The 18,238-nt window shown below is 38.2% G+C and overlaps 1 protein-coding gene across 3 annotated transcripts in view; it reads left to right on the top strand.

The window, feature by feature from the left end:
* The window catches only part of IGSF11 (immunoglobulin superfamily member 11), a 206,243-nt gene that overhangs the window by 175,439 nt on the left and 12,566 nt on the right, over nt 1–18,238 (top strand). For all 3 annotated transcript variants that reach the window (XM_064593545.1, XM_064593552.1, XM_064593537.1), the window contains 3 exons: nt 8,916–9,079; nt 10,475–10,682; nt 13,408–13,563. In XM_064593545.1, coding sequence (XP_064449615.1) covers nt 8,916–9,079; nt 10,475–10,682; nt 13,408–13,563 — 528 coding nt within the window. The remainder of the gene's footprint in view (nt 1–8,915; nt 9,080–10,474; nt 10,683–13,407; nt 13,564–18,238) is intronic.

Raw genomic sequence — 18,238 nt, 5'->3', positions numbered from 1 at the left:
GAAACGGCACGGCAGGCCCCTCCCCCAGAAGACAGGCTGGAAGAATGGGTGGACGACAATCCTATGGATCCCATAAGCCTGTAAAATCCCAATGCCAGGGGAAAATTGTATATTGAGCTCCAGGTGTGGCCTCACGACTTGTTTATTTTTCCCAGATAAAAATTCTCCTTTTTTTCTTTTTCTTATACTTTTTCTGTTTTTTTTTTTCCTTTTTACCTTCTCATTTCAACTAGATGTTTATTATATCAACTTATATCTCATAGTCGCTTTTTAACTTTTATTTTTTTCACACATATATTTTTTATAGATATAGGCTTTATTTTAGTCCTTTTTTCACTCTATTCAATTTTACCTTTATATAAATACATGTTTTACTTTCCTTGTAATTTTGGGATGTAGTGTCTTCTAACACACAGACCAAAATACACCCAGGAACAACTGAAACACCCTGCTTTGTCCACATTGAGAGAGATTACAGCACCCTTGTCCCTCCCCCACCTTAAAAAAATTTTTTTTTAATTTTTAAATTTTATTCTTGTGTTTCATTTTGGCTTTGTTTGGTGGTGGTGGCTTCTGACCACTCCAGATTTTGCTAGGGTGCATCTTGCTTGGGTGTTGGTTGATATTTTGGACTCTGCTCATTCACTCAACCATCCCTTGACAGAATGACTAGGAGGAGGAACTCTCAACAAAGAAAAGAAACAGAGAAAATGTCCTCTGCCACAGAACTGGACATATGGACATGAGAAGATGGCAGAGATAGAATTCAGGATAGCAATCATAAAGCTAGGCTTGAAAAAAAGCATTTAGTGACAATATAGCATCTCTAAGAGCAGAAATGAGATCTAATCAAGCCACACTAAAAAATGCTATGAATGAGATGCAGTCTAAACTGAATGTGTGACCACCAAACCAGCCCTGCAAGAAATATTAAGGGGGATTTAGTAAGTGAAGAGAGGCCCCAAAAATCACATAGACCAGAAAGAAACAGAAAATCTATAGAAACAGGGGCTTTACAGGCAATACAGTGCTACTAAATTCATATCTTTCAGTAGTTACCCTGAATGTAAATGGGCTGAATGCTCCCATGAAAGGACACAGGGTTTCAGATTGGATAAAAAAGCAGGACCCTCCATATGCTGTCTAGAAGATTAATTTTGAACCTAAAGACACCTCCAGATTGAAAATGAGGGGATGGAGAACCATTTACCATGCTAATGGACCTCAAAAGAAAGCTGGGGTAGCAATCCTCATGTCAGACAAATTAGATTTTAAACCAAAGACTGTAGTAAGAGATGTAGAGGGACACTATATCATACTTAAAGGGTCTGTCTAACAAGAAGATCTAACAATTGTAAATATCTATGCCCCCAACATGGGAGCAGCCAATTATATAAACCAATTAATAACAAAAATAAAGAAATATATCAATAATAATACATTAATAGTAGGAGACCTCAACACTCCACTCACAGCAATGAACAGATCATCTAAGGAGAAGATCAACGAAGAAACAAGAGCTCTGAAGCACACATTGGACCAGATGGAATTCGTAGATATATACAGAACATTCCACCCTAAACAAAAAAATACTCATTCTTCTTGAGTACACATGGACCGTTCTCTAGAATAGACCACATACTGGGTCACAAATCAGGTCTCAACTGATACCAAAAGATTGAGATTATTCCCTGCATATTTTCAGAACACAATGCTTTGAAACTGGAACTCAACCACAAGAAGAAATTTGGAAGGAACTCAAACACTTGGAAGTTAAAGAGCATCCTGCTAAGGAGTGATTGGGTCAATGAGGAAATTAAAGAAGAACTTAAACAATTCATTGAAACTAATGAGAATGAAAATACATTGGTCCAAAACCTAAGGGATACTGCAAAGGCGGTCCTAAGAGGGAAAAACAGTCATTCAAGCCTTTCTCAAAAACTTAGAAAAATCACAAATGTACAAGCTAACCTTACACCTAAAGGCCCTGGAGAAAGAACAGCAAATAAAGCCTAACCCAAGTAGGAGAAGAGAAATAATAAAGTTTAGAGCAGAAATCAATGAAATAAAAACCAGAAAAACAGAACAGATCAACGAAACTAGAAGCTGGTTCTTTGAAAGAATTAAGATCAATAAACCTCTCGCCAGACTTATCCAAAAGAAAAGGGAAAGGACCCAAATCAATAAAATCATAAATGAAAGGGGAGAGCTTACGACTAACACCAAGGAAATAGAAACAATTATTAAAAATTATTACTAGCAACTGTATGCCAACACATTAAGCAACTTGGAAGAAATGGACACATTCTTGGCAACTTGTAAACTACCAAGACTGAAATAGGAAGAAATAGACAACCTGAACAGACCAATAACCAGTAAGGAAATTGAAGCAGTAATCAAAAACCTCCCAAAAAACAAGAGTCCAGGGCCAGATGGCTTTCCAGGGGAATTCTATCAAACATTTAAAGAAGAAATAATACCTATTCTACTGAAGCTGTTTCAAAAAATAGAAATGGAAGGAAAACTTCCAAACTCGTTCTGTGAGACTAGCATTACCTTGATGCCAAAACCAGACAAAGACCCCATCAAAAAGGAGAATTACAGACCAATATCCCTGATGAACATGGATGCCAAAATACTCAACAAGATCTTAGCCAATAGGATCCAACAGTACATTAAAAGGATTATTCACCATAACCAGGTGGGATTTATTCCTGGGATGCAAGGGTGGTTCAATATTCGGAAATCAATCAACGTGATAGAGCACATTAATAAAAGAAAAGACAAGAACCATATGATCCTCTTAATTGATGCAGAAAAAGCATTTGACAAAATACAGCATCCTTTCCTGATTAAAATTCTTCAAAGTATAGGGATAGAGGGAACATACCTCAATATCATAAAAGCCATCTGTGAAAAACCTACAGCAAATATCATTCTCAATGGGGAAAAACTGAGAGCTTTTCCCTTAAGGTCAGGAACACGTCAGGGATGCCCACTCTCACCATTATTGTTCAACATAGTACTAGAAGTCCTAGCCTCAGCAATCATACTATAAAAAGAAATAAAAGCCATTCAGATTGGCAAAGAAGAAGTCAAACTCTCTCTCTTCACAGATGACATGATACTTTATGTGGAAAAACCAAAAGACTCTGCCCCCAAATTACTAGAACTCATACAGCAATTCAGCAATGTGGCAGGACACAAAATCAATGCACAGAAATCAGTTGCATTTCTATACATTAAAAATGTAACTGAAGAAATAGAAATTAAGGAATCAAGTCCATTTACAATAGTACCAAAAACCATAAGATACCTTGGAATAAACCTAACTAAAGAGGTAAAGGATCTATACTCTAGAAACTACAGAACACTTGTGAAAAAAATTGAGGAAGACACAAAAAGATGGAAAAACATTCCATGCTCATGGATTGGAAGAATAAACATTGTGAAAATGTCTATGCTGCACAGAGCAATCTACACTCTCAGTGAAATTCTTATCAAAATACCATCGACATTTTTCACAGAGCTGGAACAAACAATCCTAAAATTTGTATGGAACCAGAAAAGAACCTGAATCACCAGGGGAATGTTGAAAAAGAAAACCAAAGCTGGGGGCATCACAATGCCTGACTTCAAGCTAGATTACAAAGCTGTGATCATCAAAACAGCATGGTATTGGCACAAAAACAGACACATAGATCAATGGAACAGAGTAGAGACTCCAGAAATGGACCCTCAACTGTATGGTCAACTGATTTTTGACAAAGCAGGAAAGAATATCCAATGGAAAAAAGACCGTCTCCTCAATAAAAGAGAAGGGAAAATTGGACAGCCACATGCAGAAGAATGAAACTGGACTATTCTCTTACACTATACACAAAGATAAACTCAAAATGTGTAAAAGACCTCAATGTGAAGCAGGAATCCATCAAAAGCCTAGAGGAGATCATAGGCAGTAACCTCTTTGACCTCAGCCACAGCAAATTCTTTCAAGACACGTCTCTAAAGGCAAGGTTAACAATAGCAAAAATGAACTTTTGGGAATTTGTCAAGATAAAAAGCTTTTGTACAGCAAAGGAAACAGTCAACAAAACAAAGAGGCAACCCACAGAATGGGAGAAGATATTTGCAAATGACATTACAGATAAAGGGCTGGTATTCAAGATCTATAAAGGACTTATCACACTCAACACCCAAAAAACAAATAATCCAGTCAAGAAATGGGCAGAAGACATGAACAGACATTTCTCCAAAGAAGACATACAAATGGCCAACAGACACATGAAAAAATGTTCAACATCACTAGCCATCAGGGAAATACAAATCAAAACCACAATGAGTTAGCACCTTACACCAGTTAGAATGACAAAAATTAACCAGGCAGGAAACAACAAATGTTGGTGAGGATGTGGAGAAAGGGGAACCCTCTTACACTGTTGGTGGGAATGTAAGCTGGTACAGCTACTCTGGAAAACAGTATGGAGGTTCCTCAAGATGTTAAAAATAGAGCTACCCTACAACCCAGCAATTGCACTACTAGGTATTTACCCCAAAGATACAGATGTAATGAAAAGAAGGGGCACATGCACCCCAATGTTCATAGCAGCAATGTCCACAACAGCCAAACTGTGGAAGGAGCCGAGAAGTCCTTCAACAGATGAATGGATAAAGATATGGTTCATATATACAATGGAATATTACCCAGCCATCAGAAAGGATGAATACCATTTGCATGGACATAGATGGAACTAGAGGGGATTATTGTAAGTGAAATAAGTCAAGCAGAGAAAGACAATTATCATCTGCTTTCACTCATATGTGGGACATAAGGAATAGTATGGAGGACAACAGGGAAGGTAGGGAAAACTGAATGGGAAGAAATCAGAGAGGGAGACAAACCATGAGAGACTCTGGATTCCAGGAAACAAACTGAGAGTTACAGAAGGGTGGGGTGGGGGGATGGAGTAACCGGGTGATATAGGTACTAAGGAGGGCACATGTGGTGATGAGCACTGGGTGTTACATGCAACTAATGATTCATTGAACACTACATCTGAAACTAATGATGTTCTGTATGTTGGCTAACAACATAATTATAAAAAAAAAATAAAGGGGTTCTCAATGTATTTACAGTATACTGGTGAAGATATGTTAAATAATGAAATGAAATGAAGATGAAAACTAAGGAAAGTGTGATTATAAGTTTGGATAGTGCTCAGATGGAAGGAACATTGCCTTATGAGACCCTGACCTAGGCTGAGGGGTCAGGAAAGGCTCTTTTGTGAAAAGTAACACTTGAGCTGTTTGGAAGGATGAGTAGGAGGTTACTAAGGAAAGGAATTGGGGTGTGGATGAAATGAGTGTGTGCACGTATGTGCGTACTCATATGTGTATAAAGAGTGCTGACTGTGGGGCTAGGTGTATGGGCAGCATTGCATGTAGCGTGTGCTGGTAGCAGTACTTGCAGTGCTGGTTGTCATCAGCTGTTGGCATCTGATACTGCCCTTGTCATATCCTCTTGCTGATGTGATGGAACAGTTAGCCCTACGGTACAGATGAAGCCCCTGCATCAGAGATGAAGGGATGTACTTGGGGCCGCACAGCTAAGCCGATGAAAGTGCCAGATTTCAAACTAGATCTCTCCCCCTCGTCTCGAATATTTCTTCTATAGCCAACTCAGTACTTGAGATTTCAGAGTTCATCTTCTGTGAAACGTGAAGGAGATGAAGTCAAACTTTGATAGCTTCTTCCACCCCAGGGCCTGCTCTCCGCTGCCAGACCATCTCCCTCTCCCTCAGCTCCCACCTGGCCTAGGAGTTTACTCTTCCTTTACTTATTCCTGTTGCATTTTGGTAGTTTTCCCATCAACATCTTTCTTTTTTGTTCTCAGTTTACATTGGCCATTTTTTTTTTTTTAAGTTTGTATGAAAGGTTGCGTGAGTTCAGCTTGAAATAAGTGAATTGGGGGTGGAGGGCACACAGTATCCTCCCTGGTTTAAAGGGAACATATTCCCTTCACTTCTTGGAGATTATTTGGAGAAGGTTGCCAGTTTGGCTTCTACACTTATTCTTAAAACCATTTCCAGTGGCATTTGTTATAATCATTGTAACAGACTCACTCCCCTAACCCTCTTCTACCCTTTAAGATCGCTTATTCCCGGGTTCATTGCCTGTTCCATGATAAACCTCCCCTGTCTGCCTCTTAATACTTGAGGTTCTTTCAGTTTTCCTTTTTGAAACTTAGAGACTTTCCCTAATATTATTTTCCCTAGAGACTTTTCCTGATGTTATCAACTGCTTTGTATCCTATCACAGATGGCATATTTTATGAAACATTTTATCCTGAGAAATCACCAGACTATATGTGAAGAACATGAGGTTCTATAGAAGGAAGGTGTTATGTAGATTTATTTCTTTAAACTAATTGTAATCATATTGGTATGCTATTGTGTTACTTTTTTTGGAGAATTAAGATAATATCACTTCAAAGTAAAACAGTTTGAGATACCGCCATGGGCATAATGTATTTTTCATGATTAGAATAGCTTCTCTGTTGGATCTCCCTGGCCTATTTTAATCTCCTGTTAGTCCCATACTGTTCTGTAGTCCCAGGGGGACAGGCATTCTTTTTAGAAGAGATAACAGTTGATTTTCACTTCCCGGGATTTGGCTCTGGCAGATAACTATTTTCTTTTTTGAATTTTAACAGTGTTATTGAGGTATAATTTACATTCCACAAAATTCACACATTTAAAATTCAGTTATTTTTTGGAAATTTATAGAGTTGTACAACCATCTAACAATCCAGTTTTGGAAGTTTTCCATTATCCTAGAAAGTTCCATGGAACGTATTTGCAACAATCCCTCGTCCCTCCTCTCCAGCCCCATGCAACCACTGATTTGCTTCTTGTCTTTTTAGATGTGCCTTTTCTGGGCATTTCATGTAAATAGAATCATACAGTATATAGTCTTTCGTGCCTGGCTTCTTACATTTAGCAAAATGGTTTTGAGAAGCTCACCCATGTTGTATCAGTAGCTTGTGGTTTTTTATTTCTGAGTGATGTTTCACTGTATGGGTATACCACATTTTGTTTTTGTCCACTAACCAGTTGATGGATATTTGTATTATTTCTGTGTGGGGGTGTGATATCAGTAATGCTACCATGAACATTCGTGGTCTTTGTGTGATGTATATTTTCACTGTACTTGGGTAGATTCCTAGGGGTGAAATTGCTGGGTTGTTATGTTACATTCTCACCAGTGATGAATGAGGATTCTAGTTTCTCTACATCCTTATAAAAACTTGGTTTTGTCTTGATGACAGCCATTCCAGTGCCGTGTAATGGTATCTTATTGTGGTTTTAATACGCAGTTTCCTAATGAGTAATAATGTTAAGCATCTTTCCATGTGCTTATTACTTTTTCAAAATGTTTATTCCAGTATTTTACCCATTTTGATGTTGGGTTGTCTTTTCATTATTGAGTTGTAATAGTTCTCTATATATTCTATATTTGAGTCCTTTATCAGATGTGTGAATTACAGATACTTTTTCCCAGCCTGTACCTTGGCTTTTTATTTTCTTAATTAAATCTTTTGAAGCACAGAAGTTTTTAAAATTGTAATGAAATCCAACTTTTTATTTGTTTTCTTTTTATGCTTTATGGTCCTGGTGACTTATCTGAGACTTCTTTGACTAAACCAGAGTCACGAAGATTTTCTCCTCTGTTTATTTCTAGAAGTTTTATAGCTTTAGCTCTTATGTTGAGGTCTGTGATGTATTTTTAGTTGATTTTTGTGTATGCTTGAGGTAAGGGTCTGAGTTATTTTGTTGCATATTAGTATTGAATTGTTCCAACACCATTTATTGAAAAGACTATTTTCCCCCATTTAATTGTCTTGTACCTTTGTCGAAAAGCATTTTACTAAAAATATAAGGCTTTGTTTCAGAATTCTTAATCCTGTGCCATTTATCTGGTGGTCTATCTTTATGCTAGTTCCACACTGTCTTGACTATAGCTCTGTAGCAAGTTTTGAAATCAGATAGTGTGAATTCTCCGAATTTGTTCTTATTTTTGAATATTATTTTGGCTATTCTAGTTCTTTGCCTTTTCATGTGTTTTAGAATTAGTAAATAGCTACAAAAAGACTGCTGGGATTTTGATTGGGATTGCTCTGACTTTATAGATCTTTTTTTTTTTAAGATTTTATTTATTTATTTGACAGAGAGAGAGAGACAGTGAGAGAGGGAACACAAGCAGGGGGAGTGGGAGAGGGAGAAGCAGGCTTCCCGCGGAGCTGGGAGCCCGATGCGGGGCTCAATCCCAGGACCCTGGGACCATGACCTGAGCCGAAGGCAGACGCTTAACAACTGAGCCACCCAGGTGCCCCTATAGATCATTTTAGAGAGAATGGAATTTACCAATCCATGAACACTGCAAATCTGTCCATTTTTGGTCTTATTTGGTGCCTTTCATTAGCATTTTATAATTTTTAGTATATAGATCTTACACATATTTTGTTAGATTTATATGTAAACATTTAATTTTAAGTGTGCTATTGTAATGATGCTCTTAAAAAAATCAATTTCTCATCCCTCCTCACCATTGCAATTTTGCTCAAACCCTATCAGTCATCTTCTCCCATGTTGTATTTGAATCTGGCCAAATACCAGCTACTTCCTTTCTTACAAAATAAAGTAAGTAGTTGCTAAAATTTTTCATTTGTGGTTTCTAAGAGATAAAGGGATGAACAATTTTTATTATTTTGAGTCAGTGATTGGTCAATAGTTGTTCAGTAAGACTGTCATGTTAGTCTGCTTACATTCCTAATAATGTAACACACAAACCTTTTCTCAAGAGGTTTGGTCTGTTGGGAAAGGGTGAGCCCATAACCTTTCTTCTCTCCTCTGCAGGTGTCGCAGCTTCCCTGGAAGTCTCCGAGAGCCCTGGGAGTATCCAGGTGGCCCGGGGCCAGACGGCAGTCCTGCCCTGTACCTTCACTACCAGCGCTGCCCTCATTAACCTCAATGTCATTTGGATGGTCATTCCTCTCTCCAATGCTAACCAGCCGGAGCAGGTACTTCTGTTTCTTTCCATGCTACCTCTCAAACATTAATCTTTTCAGAAGAGGTGGGTAGAAAACCATCCTGAGTACTTATTTGATTCTAGAATAAGGTAGCACTTTCAGTGAGCCTGCGCTGTTTTAAATCTTACTCCTGTGTTATTAGTCAACTATCAGAAGAGATTATCCTCTTTTTAAGAGACTTTTTTTTTTTTTAACAGACGTCAAGGGACTCCTTCTGAGAATTTTATGTAGGAACCTGGAATTTTATCAAAAGGCATTGCTGATAGGAAATACCAAGACAGAAAAAGCAAAGTACACTTTGACAGGAAGGGACTAACACTGACACAGGTGGATGAGGGTGTGTTTTAGAGACAGTGATAATGTTAAGGAAGTAAAATTAGATAGTAATACTTGATTTATTTGGCTAATTTCACAAGTGTTTTAAAATAAACACAGCCAGGCATACTAGCCAGCCTCAAAGAGTCTCAGATAAATTAGGGTACATGAAAACAGAAGCTACTACCCAATTACGGGTAAAAGACCCATAATTTGTATTAACCATTGCAGAAAATGATGCTCAGAAAATTAATGAATAGTAATCATGATTATACCTTTATTCCCAAAGATAATTTATTACTGTTATGAAGCTTTACTGCTTCTGTAAGCTTATTACTGCCTAAAAAATCTGATAAGCTAAATTTTCTGATATGAATTCAAATATGTATATTTAATAGGAGCTTTTTTTGTTTCTTCAAACCATGGAATTTATTATAATTAGACTGAGCCTTTGAGATCATTTTATTCAACCTTATCATTTCAGGAGGCAAGGAAAGACTTGACTGTAGTTACTCAAACATTTACAGATAGAGCTGAAATAGAACCAAGTTTTCATTCTCAGCCCACAAGGCTTTTTGTAACACCATCCTGAGTCCTGTCTCATGAATAGTTAACTTTGATAATAGAAATTGACGAAAGAAGAGTCATAGACCTACAACTCTTCTTCCCTTTTATGACATTCATTTATATTCAGGCTATGACTATGATCTATCATTTTGTCACCCTAGTAAGCATGAGAATGGCAGTGCTGATTTTCTAAACTTTGTATTTTGGAATTATTTGAATAAAAATATTTACGGGCTGAGAGTAAGATTGCATTCAAGACATTATCTATATTGTGATGACTGAGACAAGGGAACAGTGTTATTCCAACTTGGGATATGAGAATTTAAAATCCCAGAATATACCTATGCACGGTGCTATAGTAAAAAGCGGGTGACAGCTATAAGATGAGAAATACAATATTCCAATGTTTGGTGCAGTCTACTATCTACCAGTTAGTTATTGTTATGTGCTATGTGTCTAGAAGGGGGTGTAGTGGCTTATTTATTTATTTGCTTTCTTTTTCAGGTCATTCTGTATCAGGGTGGACAGATGTTTGATGGTGCCCCCCGGTTCCATGGTAGGGTAGGATTTACAGGCACCATGCCAGCCACCAATGTCTCTATCTTCATTAATAACACTCAACTATCAGATACAGGCACCTACCAGTGTTTGGTCAATAACCTTCCAGACAGAGGGGGCAGAAACATTGGGGTCACTGGTCTCACAGTTTTAGGTGAGTGACAGGATGTTCCAGGCATCTTGGCTTTGTTTATGATACGACTTTTCTCTTGAGCATATTTATTTCTGCCCATCCTTCTACACACTTGCTCTGATCATGTCCTTTTCTGGTCTCCTCTCCTGTCTGCCCTGTTTGGACTCTGCTTCTCTCTGCTTTTTACACATAATCTTCACATCCGTTTCTCCACTTCTGGTGACTCTCTAAAGCTTCCTAAATGATTTGTTCTGAAAGTGGAGAAAGGGTGTAAAATACTATCACAAGTGGCCTCTCGCTTTTCTCCAGCGTTTATGGGATAGGACTTACCGTTGAGAGCAAGTTAAATCAAGAATCATTTATTCCGAGTATGAAGTAGAAGTTTCAGCACATGTGAGAAGAAAATGATTATTTCATGTCTACGTAACACTGAGTAGGCTCCCCACAGTTCTCGGCTTACACCTAATGTCCTGGTATAATTTCAGTAAGACCTCCTTTTACTCTGAAAAGTCTAAGAATGATAAGTTATTTGATCAATTTGGTCTTAGTACTGAGACCATACAGATTTAGGGTCTTTTTCAAGGTGGCATAGACAATGAACAATAAAGCTAAGATTAAAATGTAGATCTCTTGTCTCTACCAGGTACTTCTCCCATTATACGGTATAGTTAGACTATCTCATACTAAATTAAGTCCATTGCCTCCTAAATGCATACTTGTGGTAGAGAAGGCTGATGCTGTTGATTGTCCTCCAACCTATTCATGTCTCAGAATCTACTCCCTTATTCCTTGGCAAATTTTGCCCTTCCGTTTCCCTCCCATTGGTGAGTTACTTGAGAATATCAGTACTGGGGCTTTTTGCCATTTTCCCTTTTTGGGTGACAATATGCTATAGCCTTGGTGCCTTGTTTTCCTAGTCTTCAAACAAAATAAGAAAACTAAGGACCAGGTTGGGGATTTCTATCCTAGAAATACTGTAATATGGTTAAAATCGTAGAATTTTTAATTATATTATTTTTATGTCATGTATGTTACATTATATTTTATATATTGTATATTTATATTATATAGAATGTTTAATTACACAGAGATTTTTATTAAATATGGAGATTTAAAAATACTTGGGTCCTGAATACAGAGTACTGATGGAATTTCAATGTTTTTCTGACGTTTATACCTCTAAGTTAGGTACTATCTTCCCACAGTACCTAAGTTTATTTTTTCAATTTTTAAAGGAAGAAAAAAAGTGCCTTAATTTATCTAGTTATTACTACCTTCAAAGAATTATTTTGGGTTTCCTTGACAGCATCATGGTGGCAATGATGAAAGCAGTAATTGAGGAGATTGGTTTACCCCATCAGAGCAATTATGATTCTCTGAGATTTTTTACTTTTCCTACCTTACACCCTTTCATCGTTCTCTCTGCCCCCACCCGCTTTCTTTCCTGGTTCCTCTGTCTACTGCACTTACCTGTTATGCATTCATACATTCATTTTTGAAAGGTTGAACACATTTGTTGAAAAGTCATTAGCAAGTACATCATCACTTGGATTTAAACTTTACTTTTTATGTACCCCAGGATGAGACTCCAAGCTGTGGGCTTAGTTTATATTTTTATTTGCTTACATTCTTACTGCAGAGCACCACCTTCTTCCTTTACTGCCCTTTTTGGGTAATTTTTTATTTCGTGTCCTTTGTGTCCTTATCTGCCTTAACATGTCCACTGAGTTACAACCAAGCAGTAGACATACATGAACCTCACTCTAACTTCCCCCACTACAAAGCAGAATAGTATAAATTAGGCCTATCTGTTTTTTGTTTGTAAAGTAACAAAGAACCTTGTTCAGAGAGTAGCTGCCCGGGTCAGTGGTTGCTCTTCCTTGAAATATCTTTTCTAAAAGTGGCTTCTTTCAGGAATTAAAAATATTTTTTTAATTGTGGTAAAATACACACAACATGAAACTTGCCATCTTGGCCAGTTTTTAAGCGTACAGTTCTGTGGTGTTAGGTGCATTCACATTGCTGTGCAGCCATTCTCCAGCACTCTTTTCATCTTGCGAAACTAAAACTTTGTGCTCATTAAACAATGTTTCCTTCTCCTACCAGCCGTGGGTAACCACTTTTTTATTTTCTGTTTCTGTGGATTTGACTACTCTAGGTGCCTCACAGAAGTAGAATAATTCTTTTTTTTACGACCGCCTTATTTCACTTAGCATAATATTCTCAAGGTTCATCCACGCTGTAGTATGTGTCAGAATCCCCTTCCTCTTCAAGGCTGAATAATATTTCATAGTATGTATGTACCACATTTTGTTTATCTGTTCGTCCATCCATGGACACTTGGACTGTTTCCATCCTTTGGCCTCTGTGAATCATGCAGCTGCATAGATGTGTGTGCTCACTAATGTCTCTGAAGGCCATCTGTGGGCATAAAGACCTTAAACATTCTTCTTTAGAGGAAGGAGAGTGAAACCAAGACCATAAGATTCCTTGAAAATAGAATGAAAGGGTGTAGCCCCTTTTACATGTTTGCCCCCTGCGAGCTGAAGTTGGGGGTCCTGCACCTGTGCCCAAGCCCGGTGAATAGTACCTGACAAGCCACGGGCTTCCCTCATGAGGTAGTCTTCTGGTATGTGTCCTACAAACATTGTTCTCTGAGGTTCCAGCGCCCTGAATGTTGATGTTCTCTCCGTCATCAGTCGGCTTATAGTAAATGCATCTTTATTCCTTACTCTTCCTATTATAGTTCCCCCTTCTGCCCCACACTGCCAAATCCAAGGATCCCAGGATATCGGCAGCGATGTCATCCTGCTCTGCAGCTCAGAGGAAGGCATCCCTCGGCCAACTTACCTTTGGGAGAAGTTAGACAATACCCTCAAACTACCTCCAACAGCCACTCAGGGTACGTATGGTGTTGCTTTACCCATTTGATCAGTTACCATGCCAAATTAAAATTCTAAGACTCATGAAGTAATTAAGTTTAATCGATTTTGAAAATAACACACGGTATTTGTAACTGCTGAAAAAGCTAGCTAAATCATTTTGCGTTTTCAACTTTAAAGAGAATAAAACATTTTCTCTCTCATGTGCTGCCTTTATGTATCTCATCCAGTGGTAACTATGTATGGAAATTCCATTCTGTTACATAATGCGAAGATTTAAAATAGCTAAATGGTACCTTCTTTGTATTGTTAACTGTAAGATAATCCTTGAAGTTTATAACTGAGGAGCCACTTTCTTCTTGAGGCACATTTGCCTCTTTTAGTATGAGAAACATCAGCATGATCACGGGGGGCCAGTCATCCTGTTTTCAGCCTCAGGTCTAGTTAGAGGAAGAAGATGGGAAAGAGAACAGGAAAAGACCTCAGATCATGGGAGAACCAGGAGTTGATCACACCAAACAGGTAAAGGAGGAGGAGACATGAGTGTCATCGATGATTTTCTACATGTAAATCCAGTGATTTAAATTGGTTAATAAAGGAAATACTCTAGAAAATTTGAGGAAAACTGATAAGATAGAATGAGGGAAAGTCATAGAATTATATGTAAAACCTTCTATCCCAAGAAAATAAAATTTAGTGGCCTTGAGTGTTGCATCATCACGTGATACAGGTTATGTTTCTGGTAGCATTCTCAGGGCAGGTGTATAAATCTTAAGTTAAAGAGTCGGCAGTTAACGAAGGGGGGTCCCAAACAACCTGAATTATGGCTGATAAGCTTGAATCGTATTGATGGTCGACGGCTGTCATCGAAACGCAAAGTCCTAACTTGTGTGGTAAAGGTAGCATGTGAAAGAACCAGGGCCACCAGTCCTGTAAGAGCCTGTAAATTTTCTGTAAGAATCCCAACAGAAATATTAATGGACCTTTCCATCATTTTTTAATTTACTCAGCCCAAAATTAATTATTTAAAAAAACTTCTCGGTGACAGGGGCATAATAACTTTTGGCTTACTCTGGTAATGATGACTGCAATACCGTTGTTCCCCATGGATTGCTAAATTGCTAAATGTTTCAGCCACACTGTGGGGTAAATAGCTTTTTTTGTGAACTAACTTGTCAATCTCACTATTTACATGTAAGTGGCATGTTTAATCTAGCTCTTGTGTTAAAATCCTGAAAACCATATTTAAATTCCAGATTTTTCCAGTATGTATTTCAGTGACAGTTTACCTCTCTGGGCCTGTGTAGCCTTTTTTTAAAATAAGGGGATTAAATAATCATTTACAAGGTTCTTTGTATCAGCACTAAGATTCTATGATTCATATTAAAAACATTTCTGTGAAATATTGGGCTGAGTTTGGAATTACAAATGAATGCTAAGAGTGGTTGTTTGTATGTAAGTTGAGAAATACACTGTAGAAAGAGCCTATCACATCTCTTTGTCAGTATCAGTCAAGTTTTTTGGTATCTTCTTTGCAACTTAAATATTTTTTAGTACTTTAGGTAGGAAAGTGAACTTGAATGCTAAAGAAGAAAATGTTTGGCTTTTGTAATTCAAACTCTGGATTAGTTATCAGAATTACTTTGAATAACTTCCTTTATCATAATAATGCACATTAAGTGAATCAGATTTTTTATTTAAATTTACCTCTTGGTACTGATATTAATAAAGAGATCTCAAAATAGTATATAATACCAAAATAACGGATTTTAAAAACACTTTACTAATATGGTTGCAGGTGTTTAATATAAACTCAAGATGTATTCTCTGAGAAAAGAATATTTGACATCAGGGAAGGGCACTCTAGAAGTCAAATTAGTGACAGGGGCATAATATTTGGGGATTAGAATTGTCCTTATGTGTAGGGGCTAGCTTGAAGGAGCTCCTTCTGGCCAAATCTGGGACAATTTGAAAATTAAAATAAATATATAATCTATTGAATAAAATGAAAATCCCCGAATCCTTGCTGATATGCATAAATAAATGGGAGAGAAGAAAATGTGTTTTCTTAGAGTTAGAATGACAACTGATGTTTGTAGAAGGAACAGTGGAGATTGAAAATCACCATTGGTGTCAAAATAGTGGGCAAAAGTTTGATGAGGAACTAGATATTTACATAGTTCCAAAGTGTGCCCCTACATATTCCTTATTAATTATAAGATACCTTTATAATGGAGAGACCTGGTTGATACCACTTTAACCGAGTGATCAAAGTGAACATTACCAATACTGTTAGAAACTGATATCCCGTGCCTACTAATATATGTGTGCCTTGAGAAGGACACAGCATCATTTCTGTGGTATTCTGTGTCACAAACACCTAATCTGAATCCAGTCATGAGGAAGCATCAAACGGCGCTGAAGACAAAACTGTTCCAGATTGAAAGAGACTAAGGAGTTAAGAAAATACAGTGCAGAATCCTGGATGAGAATCTGGCCGGGGGAAGAAAGAGCCATAAAGGACGTTACTGGTACAGCTGATGGAATCTGAGTGTACACTGTAGATGGGATAATACTACCGTATCGATGTTAAATTTCTTCACTTTGGAACTTGTACTGCGATTATGTAAGGAATGTCTTTGTTCTTAGGAAATATGAAGTGCTGTTTGGGCCGTGCTTCTGAGGTCTGCACAACTGGCCCAGGTTTCACTGAGTGTCTGGGCCTGTGTCTCAGTTCACCAACACCTGCCTCAGTGGCTCGCAACCGGGGCAATTGTATTTGGCAGTATATGGAGACATTTTTGGTTACCACAACTGATACAAGGGGGTGCTACCAGCAGCTAGTGGGTAGGGGCTAGGGATGCCACCACAATAAAGAATTATCTGGCCCATGGGGCACCTGGGTGGCTCAGTCAGTTGAGCATCTAGCTCTTGATTTCAGTTCAGATCACGACCTCACGGGTTGTGAGATTGAGCCCTATTTCTGGCTCCATGCTCAGCGCAGTCTGCTTTCCCTCTCCCTCTGCTCTACCCTCCCCCCCAACTCGTTCTCTTTCCTCAAATAAATAAAATCTGAGAAAAAAAAAAAAGAATTATCTGGCCCAAAATGCCAATGAGTGAATGACATTAATATATTTTCTTTTTTTTTTTTTAAAGATTTTATTTATTTGACAGAGAGAGACACAGCAAGAGAGGGAACACAAGCAGGGGGAGTGGGAAAGGGAGAAGCAGGCTTCCCGCCCAGCAGGGAGCCCGATGCGGGGCTCGATCCCAGGACCCTGGGATCATGACCTGAGCCGAAGGCAGACGCTTAATGACTGAGCCACCCAGGCTCCCCAAGCAGTGATATTTTGAAAGGAATCTTTTTTTTTCTGAGCAGTAGGTCTCAACAGTGGGCTTAAAATACTCAGTAAACCATGTTGTAAACAGATGTGCTATCATCTAGGCTTTGTTGTTCCCTTTATAGAGCACAGGCAGAGTAGATTTAGGATAATTCCTAAGGGCGCTAGGATTTTCAGAATGTGAATGAGCATTGGTTTCAACTTCAAGTCACCAGCTGCATTAGCCCCTAATCAAAGAGTCAGCTTGTCCTTTGAAGCTTTGAAGCCAGGCATTGACTTCTATTTATGAAAGTCCTAACTGGCATCTTCTTCCAGTAGAAGACTGTTTTGACTACATTGAAAATCTGTTGTTTAGTGTGGCCACCGTCATGAATTATCTGAGCTAGATCTTCTGGAATACTTGCTGCAGCTTCTCCATCAGCACCTGCTGCTTCCCTTTACACTTTCATGTTACAGAGACAGCTTCTTTCCTTAAACCTCGTGAACCCACCTCTGCTAACTTCCGACTTTTCTTCTGCAACTTCCTCACCTCTCTCAGCCTTCCTAGAATTGAAGAGAGTTAGAGCCCTGCTCTGGATTAGGCTTTGGCTTAAGGGAATGTTATTGCTGGTTTGATCTTCTATCCAGACCACTAAAACTTTCTCAGTATCAGCAGTAAAGCTGTTTTGCTTTCTTGTCACTCATTTGTTCACTGGAGTAGCACTTATAATTTCCCCCAAGAGTTTTCCCTTTGTATTTACAAACAGCTTGGCTGACTGTTTGGTGCAAGAGGCCTAACTTTTGACCTGTCTCGGCTTTCAACATGCCGTTTTCACTAAGCTTAATCATTTCTAGCTTTTGATTTAAAGTAGAGATGTGTGGCTCTTCCTTTCACTTGAACACTTAGAAGCCATAGTAGGGTTATTAATTAGCCTGTCTCAGGGAAGAAGGAGACCTGGGGTGAGGGAGAGAGATGGGAGAATGGCCAGTCACTGGAGCAGTCAACACACACAAAACCTTTGTCCATTAAGTTTACTGTCTTATATGGGTGCATTTCATGGCACCCCCAAACAATTACAAGAGTAACATCAAAGGTCACCATAACCAATATAATAATAATGAAAAGGTTTGAAATATTGTGAGAATTACCACAGGGTGACACAGAGACACAAAGTGAGCGGATGCTCTTGGAGAATGGTACCAATACACTTGTTCAACCCAAGGTTGCCACAGTCCATCAATTTGTAAAAAATTCAGTTATCTGTGAAGTACAATAAAACAAGGTATGGCTGTGTATATAATGAGAAACTTGTTAATTGTATTATTCAGATATTCTTTATCTTCACCAACATTTTATCTGTTTTAGTTATTATTT

This window comes from Mirounga angustirostris, unplaced genomic scaffold, assembly GCF_029215605.1.
Source record: "Mirounga angustirostris isolate CCGP_5_RB_7025 unplaced genomic scaffold, mMirAng1.0.hap1 SCAF_1, whole genome shotgun sequence".
In the NCBI taxonomy this organism is placed as follows: domain Eukaryota; kingdom Metazoa; phylum Chordata; class Mammalia; order Carnivora; family Phocidae; genus Mirounga; species Mirounga angustirostris.
The sequence above is the reverse complement of the archived record's forward strand: the minus strand, read 5'-3'. Positions and strand labels throughout refer to the sequence as shown.